At 43.1% G+C, this 19934-nt stretch overlaps 1 protein-coding gene across 1 annotated transcript in view; it reads left to right on the top strand.

Annotated features, from left to right (window-relative positions):
- Positions 1–19934, top strand: part of LOC126416993 (inactive dipeptidyl peptidase 10-like) — a 1159463-nt gene that overhangs the window by 616707 nt on the left and 522822 nt on the right. The window contains exon 3 of the mRNA XM_050084879.1: positions 1732–1826. Within this exon, the coding sequence (XP_049940836.1) occupies positions 1732–1826 (95 nt within the window). The remainder of the gene's footprint in view (positions 1–1731; positions 1827–19934) is intronic.

Here is a 19934-nt window from a genome sequence, read left to right on the forward strand (position 1 = left end):
AATTTTTTTTAAATTCCATACAGTTGCACAAAGTTTTCAACAGGAGTTGTATAGAATTTAATCTAGGAAAAATGATGGTAATAACGTTAACTGAAACTGTATGAATGTGTCAGATAATCTGCTTTTATTAATACCATAGCACACGTCAATTCATGTCACACCGGAGGTTAGACAATTTAATTTATTTGTTATGTGCACAGGGACCAAAGTTATCAGTTTTGAACAGGGCCAGTTGATTCAGAGCCTAAGGAGCTGAATGTATTTTGCAGTGACTGTATTTCTTTATTGGTATTGGGAGCTGCATTGCCCAATCAATTCGTCTAAAGTTTTGCTAACAGTAACACAGAGTAAGCACACCATTTGCATTTACAACACGCAACATTTCGAGTTCAGTACTCATTTCACAGATCAGACATTCATTGAACGTAATCGAAAAGTTTATTATTTTATATTTTAAAGAGCGTTACAATATGACGTCACATCATTCATATTCTTAAAAAAGAAAGGCAAATTGCCCAGACTGTACTTATCCAGGGTTTTATAATGAAAGCACTTAGTGACTTCGAACAAACTTTACGCGTAGTGTCAAACGTTTTTCTAAACGTGTTTGCCATAATATAGGTCAAACAGCTTGTCGCCAAATAAATGCTCTTCGTTCAAGTGGTAGAACTACAGTATTAATCATGATGTGAAGGTGTTTTACACAAGCGAGTTTAGTCATTTAAGGAATCAGGTACTTCAGGGAGTGGGGGGGGGGGGGGGGCGGTGTGTAGAGGGTACTGGTATTCCCTTACTACAAGAAGTATGCATTAATGTAAAAGCATAACTGAAGAATTTCCCGTAGTAACGTTACTTCACAGGAAATATAGCAGAGGTAATTTGCGCTATTAACACATTTACGACACGTTGGTGTATGTATCTTTTAAAATTCTATTGCTAGCAAGTAGTATACAATTATCATGAAAACACTTTGAGAAGTCTCAAAACATTATGCATTGTTACAAGAATTCTTAAGATCGGAAGACTCTCACCTGTTCACGAGGCTACTGATCATATGCTTAACATCTGTACTGCTTGTACCCGACCGTTTAGTCATAACCCATTGTGAGAATTACGAACTGCTCATTTAGTGCTCTCAACCGTTTATGTTAGGACCCGATATTTAGTGAAAAAGCATAATTACAGATAATAGCTACAGGTCGAAATTTAGAGCCAATATGCAGATTTTAACGATACTTTTGAACACAGTTGCATCAAATTAACGAATCTTGGCTCATTTCATTTAAAATATTTTGACGCTGAACAGTGTCACAACGGCATATTGCAACTTTATTACTATATTACATATTACTAGTTGAATGCATTTTGTTGCAGTTTTCTCATTGTAAGCCACATTTTAAAATGTACAAGTGATATGTATTAAGTAATTTTCTTCCTACCTATGAGCTAATTTGTCAATAAAAGTACTATTAAACGTTGAAAAGCATAGCCATCTATTCCAGCGAATATATGTGCAGAAATTCATACAGTGAAAATTAATAATGTAACTTATTTTAAAACAGGATTCTTTCATTAGAAATACTTTAGGAGCACATAAGAATCATAAAATGTTGTGTGTGGTTAATCAGAAGGCAAGTGTGTGTCACAGTACCTTGCCTTGTGCTCCAGTAGCCTTCTCGCTGCCACGAATATTTCGAGCGTGGTCTCACCTGGTACTCCACTCTGTTACAGAGACCGAGCTGGTGTTTCGCGACCAGTTTGGCGGCGTCTCTCTCCTCAACGCCGAGAACCTCACCACTAGGGTCATCATGACCAACTCCACCTTTGTAAGTACGCGCTTTAGGCTGGGCCATATGCATTAGACTATTAGCTGCCAAACATTGCGCGATAATTTTACACCCGAAAATGTTTAGACACCCCAATAATGTTTACCACCTACCAAATATTAGACAAAAAACAGACCTTTCTTCACACTACGAAAAATAAATTATAATCAGTCGAAGATCTAACAAGTAAAATTTAAGTATTTTGCAGGCATTGTATTAAACAAAGAAATAATAGAGGCAAAGAGAAGATTGGTGCTACTTCTTTCCAACAATTTTGTTTTATTCGCTGTTAGATGTAAACTTGTGAAAATCTTAGCTCATTCTAGAAATTCGTTCAGCTCCTCATTCAAGTTTTTATTGCTATCACACAAGGTGTGTGGGAAAAGTAATGAGACTGATCTAACAAAACTTTTTTTTTCAACAACAATATTGTTCCCATTTGGATATGCAGCTCCCTGTGTTTACCGTGGTTGCAGTTAAAATTGTTGGATGTAATGTCCGCAAGTTATGCGAAACACAATATTCAGGAAGCCAACAACCACAAGAATCACCATTCACAACCTACCAAACCACCCATTGACACATAAGCAAGCAAACTTCAGATTCATGCTCCATAGATTGAACAGAACAACCATGAGCAAACAGAACTACACACAAGAACTAAACACAATAAAACAAGTAGCGGTGAAAAATGGTTATGACACCCATAATGGTAGACAAATTAAAACAAGAAATACATAAACAGGACAGAAATGAACATACCACACACACACACACACACACACACACACACACACACACACACACACACACACACAAGTCCTTAACCAACACAGAACAACACAAAACAAAAACAATGACCACACACAAGACAACAGAGTAACAACACACACAAAACGAAATGGCGCATACTCACCTACAGTAGCAAAATTGTTCACAGAATAGGCAACATATTAAAGGAACAGGGACTCCAAATAGGATACAGGACAAAGAACACAACGCAGAAAAAGATCAGAACACAAGAAACACCCACGGATAAATTTAACAGACCAGGAATATATGAATTCACATGCAACATTTGCCAGTCAGTATACATAAGACAGACATGCAGAAACTTCAAAACCAGATATTCAAGTGGTTAGCACACTGGACTCGCATTCGGGAGGACGACGGTTCAATCCCGCGACTGGCCATCCTAATTTAGGTTTTACGTGATTTCCCTAAATCGCTCCAGGCAAATGCCGGGATGGTTCCTTTGAAAGGGCACGGCCGACTTCCTTCCCCGTCCTTCCCTAATCCGATGAGACCGATGACCTCGCTGTCTGGTCTCCTTCCCCAAACAACCCAACCCAGATATTCAGATTGTCAGAGCTTTAAAAAGCAACAGGTCCCGTAGCACATTTGCTGACCAGCTAATAGCCCACAATCACCACCCAACTACTATAGAAACAGACTTAAGAATACTGAAACCCAGCCACAGCCTGTACAGCAAACTGACCATTGAGGAAAATTTCCACATACAGGAGGCCATAGCAGAAGGAAAACGGATCATAAATGAATACACTACACTGTGCAAGGGCACACTATGTAACACATTAAAGGAACATTACAAAAACGGCAACACAAATAGCTAAAAAGTCTACACACACACACACACACACACACACACACACACACACACACACACACACGGAAACACAAAGATAAAATGTAGACAAAATTCAAATTTGGCGCCAAACTCACTGGTGAACAGATGAACACTGACTGGGCTGGCACACACAACAACAACGATTACTGTCTGTTTTCATGAATTGCAAAGTGCTTTTAGGACCATATTTGTTAAAATATGTGTTATATTTACGTGTGCTTCACAACACCTCATCAGGATGCTGAGAAAAATGGGCTTGCCACCCCAAAACGTAAGTAAAAATGAATGTAGGTGCGAAATATCGCGATAAACTAAACTACATTTAATGCATAAAATGATAAGGTAACTCCCAACAAGATGTCTCATCAACATCGTTTGGTTGCTGATGACAAGCTACCAGTAAAAAAAATACACAAGTGGTCCTGAAAAACCATGCAAACCGAATGTAAAGGTATTAAGAAAAAGAAACAAATTCTTGTTTGAAGTAAATATTTCTCTAATTTGGTAATCGTTTAGTAAAAATGTTCACATTACAGATTAAATAAAACGGAAACACACTCATGATGGCACAGAGGTGATGTTTGGGTACCGGGAGAAAACGGTGTTTTGCATAACTGGCGGACCTTACTTCCAACAATATTTTCCCTTTCACAGTATTTCCTTTCGGCAGCTATATGCCGGCGGAGTCGTCGTTCCCAGTCTCGGTAGCAATGCTGAAAGGCTTCAACTGGTAGGGCCTTTATCGTGTCGGTCACGTTCTTTTGAATGTTCTCCAGGGTCTAAGAATTACGTCCTTTTAAGGTGTTTTTCAGTTTTGTAAAAAAAACGCGAGGACAGATCAGTTGAGTAGGGGGCCAGTGGAACAACAAGAATCCGTTTTGAGATCAAAAATTTCTTGATGGAAGTGGCCGTTGTCATAATACAGCATCCACTTGCCTGCAGTGTCCAATCGCACTCGATTCACCTTCTTTCTCAGCCTTTCAAGGGCATCTCTGAGAAACACTTGGTTGATAGTTTGGTCTGGAGGAACAAATATTGTATGCACGATACCCCTGCTACAAAAAAGCAAATCGGCATTGTTTTGATCTTTTATCGGTCGAGGAGATGTCTCAGTGTGCCACTCCTCATTTTGTCGCTTTGTCTCAGGATCTAAAAATCCAGAATTCGTTACGTGCTATTACACGACTCAACTATTCGTGGTCATTGGCAATCCTCTGAAGAAGATAATCGCAGACGTTTCTTCGATTGTCCTTCTGCTCAGTTGTGAGGTTTTTTGGCACCATTTTGGCACCAACCTTTGACATATGCAAAATTTAGGTCAAAATTTGATGTACAGTGAATGTGTTTAGGTTTAACTGGTCACGCATCATCGTTATTTTAAACGTCAGTCTGATTTCACAAGAGTATACACTCGTTTGACGTGTTCGTCGGTTCTTGAAGCTGGAGGTCTCCCTGAGCATGGTTCAATGTGTCCGTGACCTTCGGAAAATGATTTGTGCCAATGAAAAACTTTTGTCCATGATAAGGAATGTTGCCCATATGCTTGTTTCAGCTTTTTAAAAGTCGCACTCGCAGATTCCCCAAGTTTAACGCACAACTTCATGGAATAACCTAGCTAACTTAAGGACATCACACATATCCATGCCCGAGGCAGGGTTCGAACCTGCGACCGTAGAAGCAGCGTGGTTCCGGACTGAAGTACCTAGAACCGCTCGGCCGCAGCGGCCGGCGTTCCATGTCACATGGCTGCTTCCATCACAGAATTTTTGTTCCCAAAAGGCATCATTGTTGTTCTGCAGCTCCCTATTCATCTTATCCGAGTCCTTATGATTTTTTTCTTTTCTCGAAATTAAAAAAGTTTTAAAAGGACGTCATTTTGGGACTCAAAAACAATTCAAAAGAAAGTGACCAACTTGTTAGAGGCCTTACCAGGTGTATAGCTGCCGAAGGGAACTACTATGAAGGAGACTATTGTTGTCTGAAAAAATAAAGACGTTGGTAGATGAAAAATCAGTCTTTCTTCATACACTTCGTACGAGTAATGCGATGGGCAGGCACGGTGTTTGTCCGAGAATCTGGAAGAGACACATCTTCGTTGCCGTAGTGTTCCTGTCGCAGAAATGCACGAATCCTCCAAAAATAGGCAAACGAAGGATCACCATGGGCGTCATTGTTGTCGTATCCTGTAGCAGTGAGTGGGTTCTGAAGGAAAAAAGCGGAAATGACACAACAGATGTGTGAAACGCATTTACTTAACTCTATGGATCGTCCTATACAATGCAGACAGATCCAAAGTTCGTAGTCAAGTCTGTTATACTGTACTCACTGATAGAGAGAGGATGTATACTCATTCACGATGCAGTAGGGGGCTGTTGGTCGCTCTTACACACGATGAGAGCGGCGGTGCGGGCTCCGGCCATGGAGAGTTCGACAGTGTAGCAGCCATCGGTTGGCGTCCGCCGGTCGTTGTGTGGCTCTCCCCGGGGTGACACACGACACCACAGTCGCGTTATGTGTGTTCTTATCAAACAAATGTATAAATCAAGATCCAAAGGAATTAAATAGTTCAAATGGCTCTGAGCACTGTGGGACTTAACATCTGAGGTCATCAGTCCCCTAGAACTCAGAACTACTTAAACCTAACTAACCTAAGGACATCACACACATCCATGCCCGAGGCAGGATTCGAACCTGCGACCGTAGCGGTCGCGCGGTTCCAGACTGAAGCGCCGAGAACCGCTCGGCCACACTGGCCGGCAAAGGAATTAAAGATATTAGCTGCCAGACGGTACCGGTTTGTATCAGTGAGGCAAACTGTAAATATGTGCCAGCCCGGGATTCGAACCCGGGTCTCCTTCGGTCACCAAATAGACATAATTCAGAAGATGACGGCGAGTGATTCCCTCAGTGCAGATGTACACCAGGCTCAAACTCAAAACGCGTATCGGCGAGACGCCGCGAGTAATGGGGCAAGTGCGCAGGGGCAGCACATCACTATTTGGGTCTGAAGTGAGGCGCGCCAGGGTAGTCCACACGACTGTGGTCGCACTGTGTGCATATGGTGCAGTGGTCAGTGCATCTGCCGAGAAACCAGAAGACCGGGGTTCGAATCTCAATCCCGTACAAATTTTCATACTACGCTACTGATACATATAAATGCCCACTGGCATCTAATGTCTTTAATTCCTCTGTGTCTTGATTCGTAATGGCTGCAGGATGAATACGTGATCCGTTCTTTCCGATGTGTTCGAAAGAAGAGATACCAGATATAGAGATTACGAACTCGTTTCCTGCAGGTAAATTTGAATTTGTTATCGTGAGAGATACCACAATGACCATAAACTTTCGTCACTTCTTAGAGATTCAGGCATTTTACGCAAAAAAAACTTCAGTTACTTTTGGTTTCGCAAATGTGTCCAATTTTCCCGTTCCATACTTAATTTCTCCTCAGTAGTGCATTTCCACGTTTTCTAGGCCTCACGCGATTTTCTGTTCCTTTCACACCCATGTCCAATAGCTCCTACCACTTTCCTCTGTCGAAGTTTCTGCACGTCATCAATTTAAATCTCATAGGCAATTACGAGGTATTGAATGGAATCGGGGAAAAATATTCAAGGCACTGCTAGACTAAAGAAGGGATCAGTTGATAGGACACATCCTCAAGCATCAAGAAATTGTCAGTTTTGTAAGGGAAACAAATGTCGGAGATCAAATTGAACAGAGAGACTGAGGCATGAACGCATAAAGCAGGTTCAAATGGATGTAGGTTGCAGCAGATAAGGAGGCTTGTGCAGGACAGATTAGTGTGGTAAAAAATGCATCAGACCAGTCTTCAGAAAAATACAGGCTATGCGATATTGGTTTACCGGTGACGATGTGTTATGAACCTGAAAATTTGTAGCCAATTCATTTCATGGTACAGACTCATTTTGTTATATACCTTATTGCAGTACATGTTACAGTTTCTTTATTAAATCTATTTGCTTCGTCTTGCTACGTCTACTGACAATAAATAATACGATCAAACGAAACATGATGGGCCGGCCGAAGTGGCCGTGCGGTTAAAGGCGCTGCAGTCTGGAACCGCAGGACCGCTACGGTCGCAGGTTCAAATCCTGCCTCGGGCATGGATGTTTGTGATGTCCTTAGGTTAGTTAGGTTTAACTAGTTCTAAGTTCTAGGGGACTAATGACCTCAGCAGTTGAGTCCCATAGTGCTCAGAGCCATTTTTTTTTTTTTTTTTTTTTTGAAACATGATGTATATCCAAGCAGACTGACACGACGAATGAAAATTTGTACCAAGATCAGGATACGAACCCCGCTTCGTATCCCGATCTTGGTACATATTTTCGTTCGTCGCGTCAGTTTGTATGTATGAATAACACATTAACTATAATACATTCCTACATAAATAGCCAATTAAGTTATGGTTCTCAGAGTAGTTGATGTCGACGCACTTAATCGTGGCGACGGATTTTTGTGGTGTAATCAGGTAATAAGTGTCCTGATTCTCAAACAGCTCAGACTCTCCTCGTTCGAAGAGGTCTCGGAAGACCCAACGATACTGGCCAATCGCCGTGTCGTCCTCAGCCGATACATGTCATTGGATGTGTATGTGGCGGGACATCTGGTCAACACACCGCTCTGCCGGCCGTTGTCAGTATTCGTGACTGAAGCCGTTACTTCTCTATCAAGTAGCTCCTCAATGGGCCTTATAAGGGCTGAGCGCACAGCGCTCAGAAAAACCGAAAGGTCACCCATCAAAGTTTAGCCGATCCCGACAGCGCCTGGCTTCGGTGATCTGACGGGAGCCGGCGTTACCACCGCAGCAAGGCCACTGGCTGAATCACAAGGAGAAACTAGTTAAAAAGATACCATACAGCAATGTGTTGAGTGGAACTTCATCATCACATACAACAGAGAAACACTTTGTTATACCTGCATTGCCAGCTGTTGCTTTAGCTGAAGGACAGCTATAGTCGTCAGGGAGGGTAAAGCGGCCACTTCGTTTCATACTCTTCGAGACTGGTGCAGCCTTAAGACCATAAAAACAAAATTCCTTGGTTTTGTCAGCGAGTTTCATGGCGACAGCTGCGAGCACTCCTCTGTAGTGAAATATTATGTGTGTTTCAATCGTCTGATGTAAAGCAAGTGATGAATTCATTTGTCCTCATGACGTAAATTTTATTGTGCTGGTTAAATGCTACAATGCTGATGAAACGTTATATTTTAGGCTTAGAAATCACTTGTTTATGAATTGTCTATATTATGTAATTTGGTATTCAGACGACACGATATTTAGCGTAATGGCGGCTAGTTGCACACAGCGACCAGTTCATTGACAGGAATAACTGGCCGCTTTGCTCAGGTGGCCACTTTCCCCGAAAAAATACTTTGTAGGGCATTTGCGTCGTTTCAAGATAACGGAATTGATAATATGACAAGAGTATTTCATGAAATAAGTATACTGACGCGTTAGTATATTAATAATTTGTTGAAAACCAAGTACTCTTATTATGTGGGTATGTTAAGATGTAATCAAATTATTTTAGAAAGTTACTACAACGATCATGAGATTCTCAAGGAATGCAACAGGTATTGGATCCTGTATGGAAAGAAAAGATGTCATTCCTTACAACTTTCATACTACTCAGTTTCTCATGAAACGCACTTTAAAGAAGAGCTCTTAAAGAAATCGTGACGCTACCGAAGATAAAAAATTCTTGGGAACTTGAGATGTGCATTCAGGCAAGAGCATAAAAAAATTGGTTCAAATGGCTCTGAGCGCTATGGGACTTAACAGCTGAGGTCATCAGTCCCCTAGAACTTAGAACTACTTAAATCGAACTAACCTAAGGACATCACACACATCCATGCCCGAGGCAGGATTCGAACTTGCGACCGTAGCGGTCGCGCGGTTCCAGACTATAGCGCCTAGAACCGCTCGGCCACCCCGGCTGGCGGTGAAGAAGTTATCAGTATTAACCAGACCACGCAACGCTCTGCCACTGCGCCATCGTCCAGTACTGATGATCACGTGCCCATTTCAGTTGTAACTACCGATGTCGTGATGTTAACATTGGCACATGCATGGGTCGTCGAGACACACATATAGTTTGCCCAGCATTAAAGTCTGATGTTAGTACCGCTACAGTTAAACGCCTGTCCCGTTTTACCAGTCTGCCCAGCCTACGGCGTCCGACCTCTGCAATGACGGGTGGTAGCCCAACCACACGACATTGGGACGTGGTTTCATCTTGGTTTCGCTACATGTTGAAGACTTTCTCCACAGTATTCCTCGAACATCCGACAAGTCGTGCAGTTTCCGAAATGCTCGTGCCAAGCCTCCGGCGCTACAGTCTGGAACTGCGCAACCGCTACGGTCGCAGGTTCGAATCCTGCCTCGGGCATGGATGTGTGTGACGTCCTTAGGTTAGTTAGGTCTAAGTAGTTCTAAGTTCTAGGGGACTGATGACCACTGCAGTTAAGTCCCATAGTGCTCAGAGCCTCCGGGCCACCACAATGCCCTCAGTCAGATCGCGCACCTTCCCCATTCTACACACGGACAGCACGCTCACTGATACTGCGGGTACCGTGCGTGTGTCTGACTAGCGGTCATTCCTCGCCAGGTGACGCTGCTAGCGCCGGTACTGGTTTATATCGATAGTAGGTCAGTGGTCATAATGTTCTGGTTGACCAGTGTTAGTTAATCTATTAAGACATCAGGGAGTAACTACCACGGTAACTTGAGGTAGAGGGTAAAAACTGCAGACGAAGACAGATATTGGGATACACCCAGCAAATAATTGAGAGCGTAGGTTGCAAGTGCTACTCTGACATGAAAAGATTGACATCAAACCAGTCAAAAGTGTGATGAGTCAAGGAACAGTGTGGACGGAAGAGCCATACTTCGCCGGTCGTACACCGAAAAAGAAGCTCTATTACCATGGAACATGAGATATTTGAAAATTCAGTAACTTTCGGTAATGTCTCGACAATTTTACTTCTCTTGAAAATGGAAATTTGTGTTCGTTTCCGATAGCTTCTATTTCAAAATGTATTCAGCTTGTAACTGTGTTTTTATAATATTTCTGCTTACTTTATGTCACTTGCTGATTATTGGTCTATAACACCCATAATGTAACAGATAAACTACTAAATGTAGTATTGATAAGATTTTAAATTTCAAAAGAGTATTTCTTCCTACATAAATTATTATTTTAAACATAGCTGCGTAACAGCAACGGTTCCACGTAATTAGATTTAAAACAGCCGACCCGTTGCAAAGGATAAAGTAATCTTTACCTAGGTTTCGATAAGTTTAAACCTATCTTCTTCAGAAGTCGACACTATTATATTAACATGGAGTAATACGTCATTGCCATTTTTACAAACGTCTCCGTAGCTCCATTAGTCAAAATCAAATATAGCCCTAAGAGTAGGGTTTGTCAGATAAATAAAATTAAGTACATGGAAGCTGGAGAGCGCATAAGTATAAATTACCATATTTTGCATTGGAAGATGCTTTTACGTTTGGAAATAATTCAATTTTCTGGTGTAATTTTTGTAATTTCAAAAAAGATTGCAGAACATAAATACTGAATGATCTCGTTTAAATATGGAGTAAGAAAATATACTAATTTTTCACTTCGGAGCTGGCTAGATGCGAAAGTCTGATAGTGTTACTCGGTACAATACCATTCAGACAGTGCGCCATTATCGCTGCAGAATGATCTTAGCTTGGGACGACATGTGTAACTTACTTTCTGAAGTCTCTAAGTATTATTTTTTTTAGGCAGGTAAGGTTCAGATACGTGGAAACATTGTCTATTTTCACCTTTCAGTAGTTTTTATCATTGTCTGGTAACAGGAGAGAAAAGAGACAACTGCAAGTAGGACCTGCACTCCGAGGGTCCTGCACAAACTTGATCTATGTAGATAGTTTTTCCACACCATTGAGTCGAATACATCGACGAGTTTTGCCTGCTATTGATATCGATACTCGCACGAATTCCAAGCCTTTCGAGCTAAAGTTACTTATTGAACTCCCACTGAAACCTTGTATGTGGTGACAGACAGATCTGTAGCTCAGACCGAGGTTGAGGTTAGGCTGGACGGTGACAGTCTGGTTGTGAATTGACGAAGCCAACTAACGTGAATGCACAAAAGTTGTGGTAACAAAATGACTGGCAGCGTAGGCTAGCGTTTACGTCTGCGCCCTATTGAAAAATGCATTGAAGGTCCAACATGTAACTACCATCAACTTTCAAGAACTTTTTAATTTTGAGTATAAATTTGACATTTATTATTCTTATCTTTCATTTATTTTATTAATTTTGGAATTACATTAACATGCTGCGCTAACTGGCAATTGCAGATGCGTTGATTCCGTCTGCTCTCACCCCTGCTGCCATTAATGGTGTCATTTTACGGAAGTCTCCTAAGAAGAGAACGGTACAGTCAGTCGTAAGACTATTGTCGTTACGCAGATGTCGAACTGTTCTGTGGAATGCTTCAATGGATATTTTATAGGTTATGAGTATGTCATCCCAGGCAACAGAAGTTCAATCCTGCATCAATTACCAGTATTATTTTGCTTTGAAACATTACGTATGTTGTCGACTCATAGGCACAGAGTGCCAGAGAATGGTTGTATGTAGAATGAGCAGTTCGTAAAGGACCAATGATGCTAGTGCCCACGTTGTACCTGTTACTATTAGGCGGCAAAGGTACCCAATTTCACAGCGGAAAGAGACTTCACTTCATTGTAGCTAATCCAGTTAGCACCCATTTTTTTTGTAAATTACGTACGCAAAGTTTCCTCGTTTATCACTCAACACATTACTGAAAACCATATCAAAATCTCTGTAGTTTGTGTTCATCTGGGCCCATTGCGCCGTATATGTCATATAAAGACATTACATATTGTGCTATGAGACCAAGACGCTGCTATTGCAATATTGTGTTGTAATAGTTGTAATACCGCAATAAAATATAATCGAACACAGCAGCGCCTTGGTCTCATAACATAGTCCCTGCAGTAGTTCCTGAGATTCTGGTAGACTGCTAATGCAATGTAAGTCTGTAATCGCAAGTACATGTGATATAATTACAAATTAAAATATTCGTATGTTTTTCTTGACTTGTACTGTGAAAACTTGTTTCTTGCCAAATGTCATGATTTTGGGTCAACGGGAAGTACCCGTAGCGGTTTTGATGAATGAATTTGTGAGTAACAAAAATTGTCGTATCTTTTGATTGCATTGACTTAAACCCTTAAATATTTGCCATCGCGGAGAGACCGTAAGCGTTAGCATGTGACACAAATTTCAGTTTGATACCTCAACTCGTTCTTGAGAAAAAGGGATCTTAACAGTCAGACAGATAGGCACGTAGACACGCGGACAACGAAATGAAAAGGGTTCTGTTTCCACCGTTTTCAATAGCAAGTACAACAGTGGTGATCGGGAAAATATTTTTGAGATTTCATGAAAAATGCCCCTGGATACACTTAGGATTAGTCAGTGAAATAGTGGGTGAAATAAAAGTGGCCCGGAGATAAGAGTTCCAGGATACAAAGAAAAACAGCAGAAGAAAAGAAATACAGTTCGTAACTGACTGTAGCAGATCTTGAAAGTGATCGCAGTTCATCTCTGGGCACTCTTGGGCCTGATCAGCAAATTGCTGAAGGCGGATCGAAGCTGGACTGCTAGAATTGCTGCAGTCTAACCCGAAATGTTCTGCTGCAGTTTTTGAAGAGTATTAGGATTGTTGCGATGCTCCTTAGACTTGAGGGCTCCCCACGCAAAGTAATTGCACACTGACAGATAAGGTGATCTGGGGGGCCAGCTAGCACCGCGAACAGACTGATCTCTGCTAACAACTGTGTCAGGTCTGAAGACTGTGTAAATGTGCTCCAAGGTTCGGCCGGCTGTATGGACAGTTGTTCAGTCCTGTTGGAAGTAACTGTAGGTCTCTTCCTGCTCCGTTAATGCTACCACAAATGGTATCAAAATGTTGGCAATGTAACGCGCCGAAGTCAGTGTCTGATGAAAGAAGATGGGGCCAGTAATGCTGCATGCAGACACTGAACACCAAACCCCAACCTTTTGATCTTGCAATAGTGCTCTACATCTACATTTATGTGATGCTATTCACAATAAAGTGGCTGTCAGAGGGTCCAATGAACCACCTTCAAGCTGTCACTCTACTGTTCCACTCTCTCACGGCACGCGGAAAAACGAGCACTTAAATTTTTCTGTGCGAGCCCTTATTTCTCTTATTTTATCGTGATGGTCATTTCTCCCTATGTAGGTGGGTGCCAACAGAATGTTTCGCAATCGGAGGAGAAAACTAGTGATCGAAATTTCATGAGAAGATTCCGTCGCAACGAAAATTGCATTTATTTTAATAACTGCCACTCCAATTCACATATCATGTCTGTGACGCTATCTCCCCTATTTCGCGATAATACAAAACGACCTGCCCTTCCTTGTACTTTTTCGATGTCATCCGTCAGTCCCACCTGATGCGAATCCCACACTGCACAGCAATACTTCAGAATAGGGCGGACAAGCGTGGTGTAAGCAGTCTCTTTAGTGGACCTGTTGCAGCTTCTAAGTGTTCTGCCAATGAATCGCAGTCTTTGGTTTGCTCTACCCACAATATTAACTATGTGATCGTTCCAATTTAGGTTATTTGTAATTGTAATCCCTAAGTATTTAGTTGAATTTACAGCCTTCAGATTTGTGTGACTTATCGCGTAATCGAAATTTAGCTGATTTCTCTTAGTACTCATGTAAATAACTTCACAGTTTTCCTTATTCAGGGTCAATTGCCACTTTTCGCACCATACAGATATCTAAATCATTTTGCAAGTCGTTTTGATCATCTGATGACTTTACAAGACGGTAAATGAAAGCATCATCTGCAAACAATCTAAGACGGCTACACAGATTGTCTGTGCGGGCACCTTCCGCAATTTTTTTTATTTTATTTTCTTTTCTTTTATTATATATATAAATATATATATATATATATATATATATATATATATATATATATATATATATATATATATATATTACCTGTTCAAATAGATGCTGGCTGGCGCCAGTTTCGGACTAACCGTCGCATGGTACTCTTTGCTGGCACTTTGACACCATTAAACTCCTCAGAAAACAACCGAGCACACCGTTTCCACGACTTTGTTGTCACGTAACTTTCCACAAATAACACCCGCTGCTCCACAGTGAGTACCCCTGTCCCCTTTGCACTCCACTCATACTGATAAATCTCGCACTACGCTCTGAACCGGTGTGGATCACGTGGCCGGCTTACACGACATGTGCGTGTTGCGGAGTGTGGTTATTTGCCCCATACAGTGTGTTCTGGGTTTCTTGAAACTGATGCGATTTTTCCTCCCTACAGTGGTTGGGAATTTCATCACTCCCGCCTTCGCTGGGTACTCCCTTAACCTGATATCAATCTGCGAAGTAATCATCCGCAGTGGTCCGTTACTTTATGTGTTACCCTCGTACAAAGCGCACTCTAAAAAGCTTCGGTGTGCCGCGGGCAGCCTGTAATGAGTTTTGACGCACCAGAATATTCCGCTGTGCAAGTGAAATTCATTAATGAAATCTAGTAAGCGCACTCTAAAAGGACGTCACGAGCTGGACAAACAAATGAGACGTAATCACGTGACTGGGAGCGTTCGGTTGGGCTGGGCTCGGTTCGGCTACTGCATACAATTGGGATGCAAGCCGTCGACGCGGGGGTACGAGTCGGGGCCGGGTCCGTGTTTGCGCCGGTTTCCGATAGCAAACGCCGCCGCCAACTCCGCTAATTGGACTTGCAATCACGTCCGTCTACGGCCGCAGGTGGAATTAAATGGAAAGCGGCGCCGTGTTGCCCGGGAGGCCGGCGGCGAAAGAGCCGCAGGCGCCCGTGACGGGACTCTTAGCTCCAGCCGGGACGGTGGGGGCTGCGGGAGTAAAGCAGATCAGGAGAGGACCACGGGCAACAAACTGACTAGACTATATCAAATTATGCTTGTCTCTCCGAACGGCATGGGCTTTATCTGTAACCTTTCTCGGTAAGCTACTGGTTCATCAGCCAGCGTTTTCCAATGCCAGTACGCATTAAATACAGTGCAAGAAAAAAAAGACTCACCATTAAGGAATTTTCTGAATGGGACGGAAATCGGTAGATATGGTGTACATGACAGACAAACAAATGATCGGTTTTAGAAACTTTGGATGATTTGTTCTACATCTACATCTACATTTATACTCCGCAAGCCACCCAACGGTGTGTGGCGGAGGGCACTTTACGTGCCACTGTTATTACCTCCCCTTCCTGTTCCAGTCCTGTATGGTTCGCGGGAAGAACGACTGCCGGAAAACCACCGTGCGCGCTCGAATCTCTCTAATTTTACATTCGTGATCTCCTCGGGAGGTATAAGTAGGGGGAAGCAATATATTCGATACCTCATCCAGAAACGCACTCTCTCGAAACCTGGACAGCAAGCTACACCGCGATGTAGAGCGCCTCTCTGGCAGAGTCTGCCACTTGATTTTTCTAAACATCTCCATAACGCTATCACGCTTACCAAATAACCCTGTGACGAAACGCGCCTCTCTTCTTTGGATCTTCTGTATTTCCTCTGTCAACCCGACCTAGTACGGATCCCACACTGATGAGCAATACTGAAGTATAGGTCGAACGAGTGTTTTGTAAGCCACCTCCTTTGTTGATGGACTACATTTTCTAACGACTCTCCAATGAATCTCAACCTGGTACCCGCCTTACCAGCAATTAATTTTATATGATCATTCCACTTCAATCGTTCCGCACGCATACTCCCAGATATTTTACAGAAGTAACTGCTACCAATGTTTGGTCCGCTATCATATAATCATACAATGGAGGATCCTTCTTTCTATGTATTCGCAATACATTACATTTGTCTATGTTAAGGGTCAGTTGCCACTCCCTGCACCAAGTGCCTATCAGCTGCAGATCTTCCTGCATTTCGCTACAACTATCTAATGCTGCAACTTCTCTGTATACTACAGCATCATCCGCGAAAAGCCGCATGGAACTTCCGACACTATCTTCTAGGTCAATTATAAATAAATTGTTCAAGAGAAAGTGTTCACAAATTGAGAAAGTCAGTAATGCGTTGGTTCACCTCTGGCGTTTATGATAGCACTAAATCGGCTTGACACTGACTGAGAAACGTCGTGCCAAATTATGCCCAATTGGCGCTTTAGATCGTCAGATTCCCATATGGTTACAGGGTTCTGCCCATAATGCTCCAAAAGTCCTCAGTTGGCTAGAGATCCGGCGTCCTTCCTGACTGAGGTAGGGTTTGGAACCACGGAGACGAGCATTAGGAGCTCTAGTATTACGTTGCTGAAATGTTAGGCCAGGAAGGCTTGCCATGAATGGCAACAAAACGGAACTGTAAGGCTGGAAATTGGACATTTGTGGTAAGGTCTTATGGGACTGCTGAGGTCATCGGTCTCTACACACAACTTAGTCTAACTTAAACTAACTTACGCTAAGGATGTCACACACACACACACACACACACACCTATGCCCAATGGAGGACTCGAACCTCCGTCGGGGGGAACCGCCCGGACCGTGTGATTTCCCTAAATCGCTTCAGGCAAATGCCGGGATGGTTCCTTTGAAAGGGCACGGCCGATTTCCTTCCCCATCCTTCCCTCACCCGAGCTTGCGCTCCGTCTCTAATGACCTCGTTGTCGACGGGACGTTAAACACTAATATCCTCCTCCTCCGCCCGGACCGTGATAAGACGCCTCAGACCGCGTGGCTACCTTGCGCGGCGCTTTTAAGTCTGCCAAGGATGACAGCCAAAGGAGACCTACTATAAACTGAAATGGCACCCCAGGCCATGACTCCTGGTTCTCGAGCCGCGTGGCGGCGCCAGTGAAGTTTGTGTCCCACCACTGTCAGAGGCGTCTCCATATACGTCTTCGCTGGTCATCGGTACTCATTCGAAGCGAGACTCATCACTCAAGACAATTCTGCTCCAGTCAATGAGATTTGAGACCAAACACGTGTCTGTATACGCCCTGGACAGCAACTTGAACACAGCCCGACAGGAGTGATGGTTCTGGGTGCCAATTCTCTTCATAGCAGGACTCCTTTGGGTGTCATCCGCAGCACCCTTACAACAGCGGTGCGTTGACGGTATTCTAAGCCCCGTTTTGTTCTCGTTCTTGGCAAGCCATGCTGGGCTTACTTTACAGCAAGATAACGCCTTCACACACACACACACACGGCGAGAGTTTCTACTGCTTGTCTTCGTGCCTGACAAACCCTACATTGGCCAGCAAGGTCGCTAGATCCCTCCCCAACTGAAAACGTTTGGAGCATTATCTGCAGCAGCGTGCAACCATCCTGGGATTTTGACGATCTAAAGCGCCAGTTGTACAGAATTTGGCAGAATATCAAATGGTTCAAATGGCTCTGAGCGCTATGGGACTTAATATCTGAGGTCATCAGTCCCCTAGAACTTAGAACTACTTAAACCTAACTAACCTATGAACATCACACACATCCATGCTCGAGGCAGGATTGGAACCTGTGACCGTAACGGTCGCGCGGTTCCAGACTGAAGCACCTAGAAACGCTCGGCCACTCCGGCCGGCGGCACGGTATCCCTTAGGAGGACATCCAACAACTCAATATATGTGAAGCCGAATAACTGCTGGCATAAGGGGCAGAGGTTGACCTAAGTATTATTGCCTTTCTCAAATTTCTCTTTAATAAATCATCCAATTTTTCAGAAATTGTAAATATTTGTTTTTCTGCACACACATGTCACATATACTTCATTGTGCCATCTTCAGGCTGTAGTTAATGCAGCAGGGGTTGATACGACCCCTATATATATCGCATCAATGGCCAGCGTAACTGGATAAGCAAATAACCTGAAAACTTAAGTGTTGACACTTAAGTTTTCAGTTTCTGGTAAAAATCTGCCAAATCCTATGAGCCGTGTTGCGGTTCGTGTTGGTGCCGTTGGTAGGTTTGCAGCGTGTAATAGGGATAGTGGCGTCTCGTTTTCTTCTTCTGTTTACTGGCACCACTACTTTTGCTATCATTGTCTGTCCGTGAGTGGCAGCAGCAGCGGTTATCCATATCTAGCACTGCGCTTATATCTTTGGAAGGACGTCAAGTGTTTCCATATCGGAGTGAGGCGGTGAGTTCGGTTGGGACAGAGCAGGAGTGAGGTCCGGCAACACGAGGACATGCCGCGACCGCCGGCGGCGCGCAGGCACTGCCAGATCGAGAGGCTGCAGTTGCGAGGGCCACAACCTTGTTGTCCACCGGACCCAGGACGTTTGAGTTGAGTGAACATTAACCCAGCAGTGAAACCTCCACTATTTTGAGATCACGCCGTTTGTTCACGCGTTGTTGCTGCTCACAGGATCACTGAGACGAAGAGCAATGAGTGGAGTGTTTGCAGTTGGCGAAATTAGTTAGCCATCCTCCGCTTCTTATTGTTAAGCATTGAATTCGTTGTGTTTATTGGTGAAGTTCAACCAGCGGTATTTTTCTGCCTAGTGGCCGCTAACGCTTCAGTTACCTGCCCTGGAGGTTAGCGTATTCTCGCGGCAGTGTACCTTTCCTCACCTTGCCACTGCTGTCCGGTAAGGCATGTTGTTCGACAGCCTCCTTGATTTTGGTCTGGAGATCTTTCTTTTGGACTGCTTTGGAGGTAGTGGTTCCTTCTGCTACTGGATGTTCTAAACACCGGACTCTGAAGACGCAGTACTGTCCGCCAGTTCCGCCTTGCCTGAGTTATTCCATCGTTGTATTGGTTATCAGACGTTAGGTAGATTTTACAAGAGTGTTGGTCTGCGATTAAACTGTCACTAGACTGAGTTGCCATCCAGTTAAGTGAATACAACTCTTGGCTGCCTGTCTCATCGGTTACCAAGTTGAGCGACTTTCCCAGGCCGATCACTGTTTAACAAGATAATAAGTTGTCGTCTCTTCCTCTATGAATAGATGATGAATGCAGCTAGCCGCTAACTTTGTGTAATGTCTTGTATGTATAGACGTGTATCTGTTGCCTTTAAGACCCTTTCACCTTCACACATAAATCTATACAGTAATGTAAGGGCGTCCCGTGTCTTGACTGATCCGTGATAAGATAGGCGAAAGGTTGGACTAATAGAGGATTATTAGTATTATCTCTATTTTCATTCGCTCTCCCTCTTTCTCTCCTTTATCTATGTACAGTTTTTAATATAATATTTCATTACGTGAAACCAGCCAAATAGGATCTTTGGTGGAGTCCTTCGTCTTGGTAATCAGCGGCTGGCTTGCTGTAAGAGATCTTTACATTTATTATTACTGTTAAACACTGTATTCAGTCGGGAGAATCAATCGTGTGGACAATTTGTTCCTTTTACGAAA

The sequence above is a fragment of the Schistocerca serialis genome, chromosome 8, assembly GCF_023864345.2.
Source record: "Schistocerca serialis cubense isolate TAMUIC-IGC-003099 chromosome 8, iqSchSeri2.2, whole genome shotgun sequence".
NCBI classification, from domain to species: Eukaryota; Metazoa; Arthropoda; class Insecta; order Orthoptera; family Acrididae; genus Schistocerca; species Schistocerca serialis.